This window comes from Ochotona princeps, chromosome 1 (genome assembly GCF_030435755.1).
Source record: "Ochotona princeps isolate mOchPri1 chromosome 1, mOchPri1.hap1, whole genome shotgun sequence".
NCBI lineage: Eukaryota > Metazoa > Chordata > Mammalia > Lagomorpha > Ochotonidae > Ochotona > Ochotona princeps.
Window position 1 is genome coordinate 83,936,444 of NC_080832.1, and position 15,029 is coordinate 83,951,472.

Sequence of the window (15,029 nt, forward strand, 5' to 3'; positions counted from 1 at the left end):
ATTAGGTATGGCTTATCATTCTTAATAAAAAATACTGACATTTGATTAACTTTCACTGGAGGTTCTAACGTAGAGTAACAACCCAATAGGTAAGAATATAAAGTGTGAAAATTGTGGCTGTTTCCATCTTACTTTCAGTACCAAACTTTAAATTGTTTCACTTTGTTTAATTTCAGTAAGTTAGAACAAAAAAATCTCAATCCCTAATAGCACCTTATGTGAATTAAGCAGTATCACATAACTTGCTATATAAATGCTGATTTTGTGGGAAACAGAGTGTAACTGTCATTACAGAGGATAGCTAAATGGAGTATTTAGAAAAGTAGTTACAAACTTAAATTACTTGACAACATATTCAAAGCCAAGAGGTGTACTACAGAGCAAAATACTACATGGAAGCAATCAGAAACTGAGACAAAAACAGTTACTGAAAAAAAAAAGTGAATTACATTTACAGAAAGACATATGCAAAACAGAAAATGTGTAAACACCTGCTCTCTCCCTTCTGCCTATGGGGTGACACAATAGGTACAACCTCAATAATTTGTTTTGAGCTTAGAGAAAGTCAAATATTCATAATCAGATGTAATATGTTATTGAAGTGTAAAACAATTCAAAATATTCTCAATTTATTATGAAAAATGTCTTCAGTTTATGCATACAAATTAATATTACTTTTGATGTTCTGATGTTAATTGCTCCATGGCTTTTGAATTTTCATAAGGTGAATGGTAATTTACACACTGACCATTACTTCTTAAGAGCTATTGGCTCCAAATAGTCTGAAATAGTTCCGAGTGACTGAATCCTGGAAGAATAACAGTACATTTATTCAACGAGGATTACTTGATTTTTGATATGGCTACACCTAAATCTTTGTTCTGTAAAGAAGACACTGGAAGCTTGACTAAAACACATTCTGAAATGATTTTAAAATTCACTTTTACCTTCCATAAATGACTAACATGCTATATTTATCACCAAAGAAGCTAAAGCTAAATTATTTTAATCTGTCAACAAAAACATCTTCAAATTAATATTACTCAAAATCACAAGTGGACCCCCTTGACTCTCTAACAAAATATGTAGTGGCCAATCCATTCTTATGGCTTGCTCTCCAAAGTCCAAGACAATTTATCTCTTCATCACTTATTTCAGAAGGCCAGGTAACTATATACTATTGCACACTTCCATAGTATTAGTCATTATTTCAACAGTCCATGTGGTTTAGTGCACATTTAGAAATCACTGTTTATATAAGAAAGCTTTATCGTGGTTTTGAAATAATCACTGAAGAACTATTAGTGTCACTGTGGGTGTTCCATAACTTTACAAAGATTTTTCTTGTTTTGCTCTTTACTGTTCAGTTGTACACTGGAGAATAAAGTGACATCTCTGCTGGATTAGAGGTGGGTTAATCTAAACTTTAAGACACAAACATGAAGCAAAGTTGAATTAAAAAAATTTGAGGCATGATTCCAGTAAGTCACACTATTTGGGCAAAAAATAACAGAACTAACTAAATGTGAAGTAAATGTTTGGAATGGAACTATCTCACTATAACTAGAATTAATAATAACTTAGTGTGCTTAAATACCTTACTTTGAAAATAATGATTACTGATCATCATGTAAAATATACTATTTTACTAATTTTAATCTAATAGCAAACCCTAAATGTGAAATAAAATGTTTATTTTCTATTTTTCCACACATTATAGCATCAAATTTACACTTTAAGAACATTTGAATGTTCTTAGATATAAATTCATAAAATCATTAAACAATCTGTTATGAGTTCTTCACAAGTTTTTTAAAATGGGGAAGTTTGGAGATTGTACTTATAAGAATTTTATAAATGTCACCTAATAAAAAGTGATCCTCCTCATTTTATACAGTAAAACAATTATCATATAATTTGATTTATTGTTAATCAAAATTTATTCTGCATGTAATGCAAGTAAATATCTACTGCAGACTGTATTTGAGCTGTAATAAGGCAATTTATTACAGACAGTACATAAACAACTTATTTCCTGTAGTATCTAAGATATAATTAATATTGAAAACACTTTTGAAAGAGTTTAATGGTTGAAAATCTACTATCACTTACAAACTGAAGGCTTTATTGTGTATTTTAGAGGGATACATGATCACATCTGGAGAGGATGATTAATCTTACGTGGTTAACGGAAGTCTATCCTATTATACTGTATCTCTCCTCTCTTGTAGTTTAGCAAGAAGCCACAGGAAGGGCAATGATAAACGATCACACATCTGGAAGTTGTCAGGTAGAAGGAACTATATGAGTAATATACAAGGCTTCAGTTACTGACTGGCGAAAAAAAAAAAAAAAAACACATTTCTTTGATGCATTCTAAGAAGCAACTTGAGGCCCACACTGGGACACAATGGGTTAAAACACCCCTGCTACGCCAAATTTCTGCATCATCACTGCCTTCAGTTCAGGCTACTTCTCTTCTGATCCAGCTCCCTGATACAAGAGTTGCAAAAGCAGCAGCACATGATTCAAGTGCTTTGGCTCCTGCCATCCATGTAGGTTGGATTTCCTGGCTCCTGGCTTCCAGCTCTTGTCAATGTGGCCACTGGGCAGTGAAGCAGCACGTGGAAAACCTCTATCTTTTCCCCCCCTCTAAAACTCTGTTTTCCAAATATGTAGACCATTGAAAAATATAAATCGATGTATGGGAACTAAAATGTAGTAAAAAAAAGTTACTTTATACATGAAATATAGATATTAAACATTAGTAAGATGATAAATTATATAATTATCAATTCGACATTTGTAATTAGCATTAACTATATAAAGAATGACTAGCAGGCATTGCATGTAAGTTAGATCATAAATATTCCATCAAAAAATCATTTGAAAACCTAAATATTCAGGAATGTAATACTAGTTTTTGCTCATTTGGTTTTAGATTTTAATAACAAGAATTAGAGTATAGATAAACATTTTCCACATTCCTGAAACAATGTTGCAAAACAGGTAAGAACTTAGAATTGGAGTTACTAGTCACAAATTATAGCTCTGGAACCATCCACATTCATTAATTCATTAACACTTCTTTGGTCAATTTCCATTATATCCATCTTTATAAAATGAAGAGACTACCTAGAGTAACTTTTAGCTGTCATAATCATAATAATATTTCTACATTTTTGTAATGTGTACTGTAAAAACTTTTTAACCAACTTTTTTCACATTTACAATAACGGAAAACTACAGTGACTTTGTCTTTTGCTGTATAATCTAATTCCCAGCGGTTTAAATCTCCCAACTGATCGAAATTATATGGATTAAGGAGGGTATAACATTACATTTTAAATGACTCTTTTCCATTTTTTTTCAGTTAGAAATAATCCATTATTTGGGAGTCATAAAACTGCAGTCATCAGATTTGATACATTATCCAAACCCTATACTTAGTGCAAACACTTTACAAACATATTTAAATGTTTCATCTGTTTCCTACTTTTTGCAAAGCTAAATACCTGAGTAAGTATTCTGGAATAAAATGCATCTTTGCAAGTGTAAAAAAAAATGTTCTAATTTCTTTCCCCTGTGTCTTTGGATCATTCACTGAGATATTAAAGCTTATGCAAGAATAACATAATGAATAACAATTAACATCTATGCATAGAAGAAACACAGAACAGAACAAGCTAATAGCACAGACTAAGAAAAAATATCACATTGCCCTCAGAACCTGTTAAAGAGAACAACCTAGTTTGATATAGATGATTGAAATGGAACACTGGCAGAGATGATAGAGATAGTTTTCAAGTGTGTGGGGCATCTGACTACTACAATTTCACTGCAGTCAAAACCGTTCTTTCAGTATGCTTTTTTTACATTGAACTACTTAGAAAAAAGTCCAGGGTCTCCAGCCCTATTATTTCTGATTGTCAAAACCCCATAGCCTGAGAGTAACACTGAAAACACCAGTCACGCAAAAGTAAGAAAGTCAGACTCATGACAGAATGTATCACTGACCTTGCCCCTTTTGTAAGCATATATGAGAGTGAATGCTGTCTTTCTTAACAGGCACTGTGAAGCTGACTTACTAATGAGCAGCCCATGTAATGAAGGCTTCCTTAGGGATCACAAAACCAATTACTGAGAGTGTAATATTGTTTATCCCAACTGATCTCTCATGTCTGTCTGTCTGCCTATCTATGTGTCATTATTCCAATAACATTAATAATCAGGTAATTAATCTTAACAGGCTTCTAAGCTGTAGGTTGGAAATTTAAATTTTCATTTTGACAGTCTTTTCCCATGTTTTAATGTGATTGGTGGACACAAATAACTTGAGAGAAAATGTATTACATCAAAGAAACTGTCCATCTAAAATTAAACACCTGTCTGCCTACTGTTTTCTCCTGCACTTTCACCACTAAGCAACCACAGGGAAGAAAAAACAAGGCACAGTGATTTCCTCCCTCAGCTCTGCAAGCCGAGACCCTGGTTGGCACAGAGGTCCTTCGTACATTTGAAGTCTATGATGCTAATATAAATAAACACACTTGAGTCCAAAAACTGGAAAAATAATACCAAGATCCTAACTTCTGATTTTTATGTTTAGGCTTCTTTGCCCTCTTAGATGCCAAAGTTTAAACAGAAAGCAAGAAAGAAAATTATAGTTCTTATTTTGTGGCAAAAAAATAAAAACTGCTCAAGCAATTAGACATTTTCATGATGAATAATTTCAAAAGCTGTTCAGGAAAATCAATGCTCCAGAAGATTAAGAAATATTAACCTTCATAGTGCCAATACACAATAACATAAATGATTGCACTGGTCTAAGATGCTCTCTACTAAATAACAATTAAGTGTAAATTAGTGGAACTTCTTCGCTGCTTAACAACAGTGAAAAGAGTTATTTAGAAAAATACATAATTTTGCTTATTAATTTTAGCAGAACTCAGGTACATCACTGGTTGTTATAATGTTTCACAACCATTGTACATTATTAAAATGTGTTCAAATATCATTTATACAATGACCTGTATAAAAGGAAATTACCAAAATGATTTTTATTTTTAAATATAAATTACACACAATTGAGAGTAATGCTTGTAATTTCATAAAAATATATTTTCTGTAATTTAGCATTGAAACTTTCATTGCTAACATTTAAAAAATGAAATATGAAGTTTATTTTAGCATTTATGATAATAATTTGCTATTTTGAAATCCAGAGAGTAGAGATAATCTTCAAAAGCCCTAGGATTTGACTGTAGTAATTATTACACAACAGTAACACAGGAAACTACAAAGCAGTAAAAAGCTATCTGCTCTTTACTCCTGTTTAGCTAACATACTTATTTATTTTTTCTTATGTTATTTCTAGTCACCTTTCATTATAATTTTGAAATTTTTAGTGATAAAGGAAATTCATACTTATAGATATGAGAGTATACTGTGCTGTAATTATGACTCAGAATTGCTTCCAAAGGCAAAAAACTAATGCATTTAAAAATACTATCCAAAGGCACATAAACTAGAAATGTATTATGACAATAACATTTTCTCACCTTGAAGTGATTTAATTTCTGGTTCAGTTTTGATCTTCTTAAACCATTATTTCGATGCCCCCAAACTACATTCATGGGCTCTTTAAAACTGTCCAAGAAATGTAGCAGAGAGGGAAAAATTGGCTTATTTTTACAATGAATAATTTAAAGTAGGCCTATAAAGCAGTTTTGTGAAGCCTAAAATGATACAGTCTTTTAGCTTTCAACACTAGAGTGAATAAAAAAATAAGTAAAGTAAAATGAACATTTATAGCTTCTTGGTAAACTTTTCAGGCAGAAAGAAATGTAATCTTTATTCACCAGCATCCTTTCTCAAGTTGTGTGGTGATGTAAGGAAAAAGCCAGGTACAGAAGATTGAACTGAGTGGTGAAAAATCGGGTCCTCAAGGGAAGTAGACTAAGTAGGCTTCCTCAAGGCGGTGATGCTGAAACTGCAGACAGTTCAGCAACGTGGTACGTGGGACAGAATGCGGTCTATGGAGTCCGATCTCTGCTGTGCATCATGGGAGCTTTGTTACCTTGTGAATTCCAGTAAGTTCCTTTGACTCTTTCTATAAAGCAAGGACAATAATAGTGTCCCAGACTTTGTGCACGTACTACGATTATGTGGCACACATGCAGAACAGGCATTCAGCAAATGTTGTTCTACTGTAGCACAGCCTGCAGAGTTCAGATGTCAAAGACAAGTTTTCTGAAGGCAGGCTTGCATCTAGTTCTCTATTTTGACAGTCACCAAATGAACGGCTAGTAAGGAGTTAAGGTTTTTATTTTTCTAAACTGCAGATTTTGTAATTAGAAATGAGGATATTAATAGTCTTCGGCTCTAGTAAAAATATAATGATAAAATATATAGCATACAATATACACAATACTATTAGTCATGTAACTGGCACATGCATAGTAAGTGTTCAATCAGTGTTATCTACAATTAATAGTGCTAATAATGCTTTATATTTCTTCTAAACGTGGCTTTACATGTGCTGCAAAATTATTTGGTTTGGCCTTTACAGTTAGGGTTAGCAGCTGTTCCAGTTTGTGCAGAACTGTCCACTGTCCTGGTTTCAGCACATACAGTCTTACGTCTGAGGAAGCTTCTCAGTTCCCAGTGAACTGGGGCCAGTTGTTTTTTTTGCTTTTCTTCTTTCTCTCTCTCTCTCTCTCTCTCACTCTCTCTCTCTCTCTCTCTCTCTCTCTCTCTCTCTCTCTCTTTTCCCCCGGATCATCAGATGCAAACTCTAACCAGCTTTGTGGCATGTCCAGAAAACTAGGATGACATGTGCCATGCTTCAATTATCCAGGGAAGTGGTACACAGTAAAATATGAATTCTACATGAGAGAACCCAGGCATGGAGAACGTCACTTCACAGCAGAATTGCTATGGTATTAATCTTTTCATTCTTTTGGAATAAGTGAGTATAACATTTGACTTTAACCTAATGTATTTGATTCCGTCCTTTTTCAGCTTTGAGAACCTCTTTTGGTGTGTGGACTGCTTTACCATAAATCTCAGGGCATGGGTACAGCATCTTCTGCTGTGCTTCGCCTTGCTGGATGCTTGCTGGCATGTGTCTCTCCAGTTGCTTCCTATCACAGGATCTACTCTGTGAGGCATTTCTACTTTCTGTCTCCAAGGAAGACTCAGCAGGGTCAATAGACCCCTCAGCCAGAATGCAATGATCTTATAAAAATCTTATGTTTTGCTGTTCTCTGTGAGGCCACAAACACGGATGCCTCATGCACACCCTGAGTTATGTTTATTTTTCTTTGATGCTCTAATTATAGCTTTTGACTAAAAACAATGTTAATAAAAGTGCTCTAAATGCTAAATTAATTAGCTATGTGGGTAAGTATAAATATATTTCTTTAAATTCAGACTAAAATTATCAAATACTCCCTATTTTTCTCTTTTAATATTGAGATGCAAAACTTACTCAAATGTACTGAGCATTAAGTACAGTACGTTTGTGATTTGTGTTTAAACCAGATATAAACAACATATAGTATGGGGAGCTCAAAATTAAGATAGCAACGTGAATGGGAAAGGTGCTTAGTCTCATTGAATTTCAAACCTCTGTCACAAAAGAGACATGATGATCTTTTCAAGCCTAGTTTGAAGGGTTACTATGGGCAACAAATGGACTTAATAATTGATCCACTTTCAATTATGGAGTAAATGTACCTTCATTAAAATATACAGCTTTATAAAATTTTAAGTATCTTTAATATTGTTGCAATACTATACTGGAAACTGCTGCTCAAATCTTTGGTTATACCAACAACACCCCAGCAACACTGAGGAAGGGTGTAGAGAGCCTTTCAGGCATCAGGCAAGGCTTGCAACCTACTTGAGACTTAGCTGCAGATGACAAAACCAAAATGTGATGAAAAGTAAAGAAGCGCTCAGGCATGTGCCAATAGAGTGCTGTGAATGGTTTTCTTTACTCTCAGTAAAACAGTATTAATGAATTTCACACCAATACTGAGATCTGCAACCAGTGCAGCTGCTTTCCAGATGCATGACAGCAAGGGGTTTCTGGACACCCACTAAAGCTGTTTGCTATCTGGAAAGTAAAACCCAGCTATTATTCTGCTCTTTTGTACAAGGTATTATTGTGAGTAGGGGTAAGAAGTGAATCTTGCAGCTATGTGAGCGGAGACATGTAAACAAGTTGAAAGGATACATTATTATTTTCCAAATGGAGTTGTGTTGTAGGTAACAGTGTGTATTAATAAACTCTGAAGCAAAAATATCCTTAATTTTAAAGTAATGTTTCATTTTCTTTGATGTAAAAAATTATATGGAAGAACTATTACAATATAGCTTACAAATGCATTTTGGGGAAATAACTACCTGTTAAATAATTTCATTTCACCATTACAATAAATCCAATTATAAAACTTATTTTGTTATAAAGGTAGCAATATTAAATTATTAAAGTTACATTCATATTTACCTTTTGTGGAAGAGTTATATTTGTCTTGTTCTTCAATGTATTAAATGCACATAATGATGGAAACAAAAGAAAGAAATCAGCAAATTTGTAGTTAGACACAGAAATGTAAATTAACACAATGGCATGAATAAAAATGCATAACATATAATGTGACATGATAAACTGCAAGTGACAAACCATGAATAAGTCTCAACTATGGCACTAAATTAATCAAAGAAAGAATGAATACAATTTAAAAATTAAAACATTGGAAAACTAATAGGTTTGGTATATTAAAATGTATTCTAAATTGTATTTTCTTGCTTTTTTAGGAATTATATTTCAGCACCAATTTTATTAAGAGATTTGAGATTAAATCATCTATATTTTATCAAAAATGTCTAAAACATTCTTAATATTCGCAACAAAAATTTTTATCACTCCAAAAATGATAGCACATCAGATGATTTGATATGCAAGATAAATGAAAAAATATGTACTGTTTTTACTTAAGAAGCACTGTATTTGAATTGTATAGTTTATTTTGTAACACTTTATATATGGGAAAATGTATTGTTATTTAAATAATCATGTTGTCCTTCTCCAATTTTATGCAAATTTCCCAAAGTAAAATGATTTGTTTTTTAGAGACGTTCTCAGATATTTCATTAAACTTTATACAAAATGGCTGTGACTGATCCACTTACTGAGAAATAACTTGATCTTTCCAGGTGTTTTTGAAGGGGAATATCTTTGGATGTTGAGGTAGCATATAAAATAATGGAAAACATAAAACATAACTGGCATGCTCCTAAGTGTTTGTTCAAAACACTTAGTTAAAAACACTTCTTAAAAAGACTCTGGGTTGAACACACATGAAAATACCACTTGGTTGTTTTTAGGAAACTACATTTTTATACAAGATGCAACAGGCTGCCTTGAGTCACATCCTATATAAAGACTACAGTGAAAGAAAATGTTGAAATAAACAGAGGAATTTCGCAGAGATCACTGCTCTCAATGATCATATTCCACTAGGATTTCCTAAATGATAAGGCTATCTTATCAACCACTCTATCTCAAAATTTGTGTTGCATTCACATCTTTGTTTTTTCTCAAAATCTACTTTAACATAATCAGAGTTCATGCACCAAATAGGCTAGATTTATCAGTCAAAAAATAAACAACAACAACAAAAAGAAAAAACATATCTTTTCAGAGAGCAGCTTAACATTTTAAAAAGATTACTTTAAAAAAACTACATATACTAAAAATCATAATGTAAATAACTGGTTCTGGAATTTTTTTCATAAATAAAACGAATGTACAAGTGTATTAAGAAGTTGTAGATCTAACCAAAAATCCAAGAGCTTGATATTTGCTCTTACCAACCAGCTGCTTATTTCTTTAATTACTTCTTTTAAAACAGCTAAACTACTTTTTTATTACAAGTTAAAAAAATGGAGTCCACCATAAAAAAGTCAGGTGCAGAGAAGACGGAAACAATTTCAAATAATTGCCTGTCAGCACTGACCTTTATAGAAGATACAAGAAAGTTTTAACAGATAATGCCCAAACAAAACAGAATTCTATATGCTTAATGACAACAGTAAATTTAATTCTAAATGTGCTAAATCTTATCTAGTTCATGAAAAAAAATTAGAAGACTGTTTTTAAAAATATGCTAGTACATACCTAACTGTCCTGTGAAATGTTTAGTTTTGAAATGATCTTTAATAAGGTGATGATAGATAATACTATTTACTAGAAAAGTCCCAAAACACACATTAACATCAATATCAGTCTTATTTTGTGATAAAAATATTTAAATACAAGACATGCTTATTGCCACTTTATTGCATGTAAATGATTCTTAAGATCAAATTTCAAGGACTTCAAATGAGTTAAAGCATTAATGAGTGTATTTGTAATATTCAATTTAAAAATGAATCCATTAGTAACATTCTTAGTCAATCCCTTCTTCCCACCTCAATGCAAACCTTAAAAATTGATGCTTCCTCTGAAAGACAACTGTGGATACGAATATTATAAACAGCAGCACTGATAAACAATAGAACATTAGCTTTTAAAAACTGAATCCCAACATAAAATACAGCTGATTCTGGAGAAGCAATTCTTATGTCCACAGCAATAATACAACTAAAATCTCACCATGGGAGAATTATATACAGTACCCCACTATATGCAGAATCCTTTAATGGCAACTAGAGGAAATGCAAAGAATTTTAGGACCACATGATTTTTTGAATATCCACCTTCAGCAATATATGCAGTTGTGCTTGTAGCTGAACATCAAAATTTGTAGTCTTTTAGTTGTGCAACAGGAATTCATGGACAGATAAACAATTTTTATTTTTAAAATGCAAATTTTAAAATAATCTGACCTACTACTAGCTAGAATTTTATAACATAAATAGCCTTCTCAAAATGTTCCAAGACAAAAGAACATTTATTAAAACATATGAACTAATAATTTCAACATAGTGGCTGCTGTTTTAGAAAAGAAGTTTCATGAACATTTTCCTGATTAATTAAACGTAAATCACTATAACAATTCTGAAAATAAAAGGTATGATGTACCAACAAGATATACGGATGAACAGTTCATTGCATCATTCATACTCTTTTAATCAGTTGACACCTCATAATTTATGCAATAGCTTTTCTGTAATCAAATACTCTGCATGGCATAATACTATGTTATCATTCTTTGAAACAAGGAGCATGTCTTATTAGACCATTAATATTTTTTGTGACATGTTCAGTAACACATATCAATTCAGAGAGAAAACATGTACCCAGAACTTTCAGTATAGTATGAATGCAGGTTTTACATCAGCAACAATCAACACTGTTGAAAAAAATATTCACGATATTAACCTTTCACTTATTTTGATAGGGACAAAGATTTTTAATATGTCACTTACTTAAAAATCCAATGCATTTATATTACAACTTCTTCAAATTAGAAACTATTTTACTACATTGTGTAACAAATGATAACAAATACAGGTAACCAACACTGATAAGAAATCAATTCATCTGCTGAGAAATGGCATTATGGGTCACATGAAGAACACTGACATTTTAACCTAACATTTAACTCATCTCAGTTAGTTTAGAAAGTTGAGTTTTTACCATCAGATATAATCCAAAAATCTGATTCTCTTCCTCTTCTCACTCTCTCCCTTTCAAAACACAACATGGATAAGAGAATCTTCAAGCAACATGAATTTCAAAAAACACACTAAAATGTGTGCTCCATGTCATTTTTCATCATTATACAAGAAATACAGGCCATTGCAAATCAAGTTAAAATAAAATACCAACGAAGTATCCAATAGTGTCAAGTGTTTCATTTTCTTCCAGAAGTTTCAACAATCTGTAACATTAAATCTTCCTATAACACATAAATGCAATGTTGCATGGTGGTCTTTAAAAACTGTATTTTCTCCCCTTGACCCTGGAAAAAAATGTGTTTCTAGGTCTCTAAACATTCTGTTCTATAACCACTTAAAGTTCATTCATACACTCACTCAACCAAAACTAAATGTTATTAAACTATACATTTTCTTCTAAAAAATTAAGTTCTTAGGATCCAGTAAATTGTATATACTCAAAATACTATTCATTTAATGCAAGAAGTATAAAAGAAGGACATTCTTAAAACCAAGATTTTTGGACAGTGATCTCTCTTTATCGGATGGATACCTTGTTCTATACTGCTGCTCCTCACTGGCACTTGTGGGAGTTGTCTTCCCCTGCGGTTACTGAAAGATGCGTCAGCCGGGGGAGACTGGGTTGGACTTCCTTGTCGGTGCATTCTGTAGGTTAAAAAGCAAAGAGGATGGTGGAATGATGAGACTCCAGTACGGCCTAACAAAAATGTTTTTATTTTCCTTCTTGCTACCCCTTAAAAGAGACATGATTCCCCTTCTTCCCTCTCACCCCTGGCTTGACGAATGGAAGCAAAAATCAAATACTATTAACATGACATTTGCAAGATTATAAAACGAGCTACAAAGGTTAAATATCTGCCACACAAAGATCCATGTGATAAATATTCAAGCTGAACTGAATCCTATTCATTCCCTTTGATTCACTTTTTATGAAGTTGTACTTTTCTGGGCAAGTTATTTCTTTTTAGTATTGCTGAGCCAAATGTATATAATTACAGCCTCCGGAACTTAACAACATGGATGTACAAGTTCAAAAAGGCTGGTGTCTAAATTGTTACTACTAAATCCATATATACTCTCCAGAATTATTTACAACCGATAAGAATAATTCCAAGTACAAATATAGAAAAACACTCTATTTTTAGATAAGAAAATTTTAGGATAAATTGGAAATAACCTTGATCAGATACTATAAAATATACTGATGTAAGGATTCAAAATATAAATGCACATTTGATAATCATGCAGATATGCTACTGCTGCCCAGAAAAAGCTGACATCTATCCTCTGATCTGCAGATAATTTTACCTATGTAGAACATTAGTACATTCTAAGATGCTACTGACCATATTTGAAAGACAGTTTTTATAAATTCGTCAAATACTCTTTAAAACAGATGTGTGTTTAACTTCAGGTAACTTCTTATAGAAACTTAACATCAATTAAAATTTATATATGAATATGCCACAAACAGATGAAAGGACAGAACACAGCCAAATTTCATCTTCAATGATAACTAACTGGCAGGAGCTATAGAAAATCACCAGCACAGTGAAGGTGTATGCAAGTGATAGAGGATGTAGGAGAGGCTTAAGTGCCACAAAGAAAGAATTGAAAAAAAAGTATGGTGTCATAATGAGTGAAAGCTTCAAGTGCTCAGGAAGGTACAACGCCACACCAACACCCGGAGGCAGGACATGGATGTTGAGCTGCACACTGAGGAGCGACCTTGTCAGGAGCGGTGAAGGTGGCGCCGAACCTCCGGGGGCAAGGTGGTGCATAGAACACAGTGTTCTGACACTAGAGTGCTCACTCGACCTGGAGCGAGTGGGATGTTTTCCCCTAATGCTTGGTTGATCAGTTGCTCTTAGGGCTGCGTGTCCCCTTCTAGAAAGACAGGGTGGCAGAACCCTAAAACATTAGGGCCAAAAAAGATCTTCAGTCAGCAGGTTCACATTAATTTTGACAGCAACACATTTGTCCAAGGAAAACCTGTTTACTACAAAGAAACCCCATCACACAAATACTAAAATAGAATTCAAATAAAAACTGAAAAATTGTCATTGCAAATGTGAATCATCATGCATTTTTTAAATGAAAGTCAAGTGTAAGTTATACTAATGTAATAAATCTCTTAAGTTCCATAAGTACTGAAAATACTGCCTCTTGGTTATTGCTGAGCTGTAGCTCCAGGCTGCAGAACACAGCTGTACAGAGAACAAGAGCACAATAGAGATAAGATGTCAAAATGCAGAAGTAAAATGAGATTGAATGCAAGGTTATTTCAGGTACTTGCCTTCCAGAAGAAAGAATGCACTATAGAACTCTGTGCATATTTTTACAATGTTCACAATTTTACTCTGCAATAAGCAAGCCTATGTCAAGTAGGTGAAAAAGGAGAATGACTTTCAAGGTTAATCTGAGTACAACAAAAAATTAAAATAACATAATAAGATGGAGAATGTATTATTAACTATATCAGTATCAATGACTTACACAGATAAAATGTTTACTCAGATAAAATTTTTGATGAAAATATTTGCCCATATGATAGTTAATATGCTGCCCAAAATTACGTGATGGCAATTTATGAATTAAAAGTTATTAACTTAAAACTTATCTTTATGCACACACCTGTTTAAACAGACGCATGATTCTGCATTTCTATCATTTCTGTATACACTTTAAGTACAATATATGATGAAAATATCCAGTACATATTATTTTAACAGAGGAATGAAATAAATGAACATGCGTTAAAATGAACACATCCTCAACTCTAACGGTATGTCCACAGACACGTTGTCCAACATGGGTGAGTCAACAAAATTTTAAGTAAAATTAATTTTCTAATTATAATAATTTCAAACTGGGCATCCTTTCCGAATTAGAATAATAACATGGGAAAATGTCAGGTTGCAGAGAACAAGAAGGTAAAACAAAGGACTTTATTTCACTTTCTTGAATTGCGGATTAATGTTTAATTCACTTTACTTCATATACTGAAACCTGATGCATCCCTCCAATTTCCCAATTAAAGGAACCGATAGTATTTGATTAAAATGGCTCATTCAAAACTGACATTTGCATTAATTAACTGGCAGAAAATTATTTGTATGGAAAAGGTTATATGATCAAGTCCTCTCTAATGACAAAGAATAAGGACTCTTTTCTATTAGTCTTTATAAACTACTAACATGAGAATAAACTCATTGACTATCTATATGTTACATATAGATTGAAAACTGAATCAGTTTTCAACTTACAACTTCATCCCTTAATTCCTAAACACTGAAAGAACAATGAATTGTGACTTGAAATAGTAACAATTTAGG

At 32.7% G+C, this 15,029-nt stretch overlaps 1 protein-coding gene across 1 annotated transcript in view; it reads right to left on the reverse strand.

Annotated features, from left to right (window-relative positions):
* RIMS1 (regulating synaptic membrane exocytosis 1) overlaps positions 1 to 15,029 on the reverse strand; it is a 452,176-nt gene that overhangs the window by 89,021 nt on the left and 348,126 nt on the right. Inside the window, 2 exon segments of the mRNA XM_058661479.1 lie at positions 8,516 to 8,545; positions 12,227 to 12,339. Of these exon segments, the coding sequence (XP_058517462.1) occupies positions 8,516 to 8,545; positions 12,227 to 12,339 (143 nt within the window).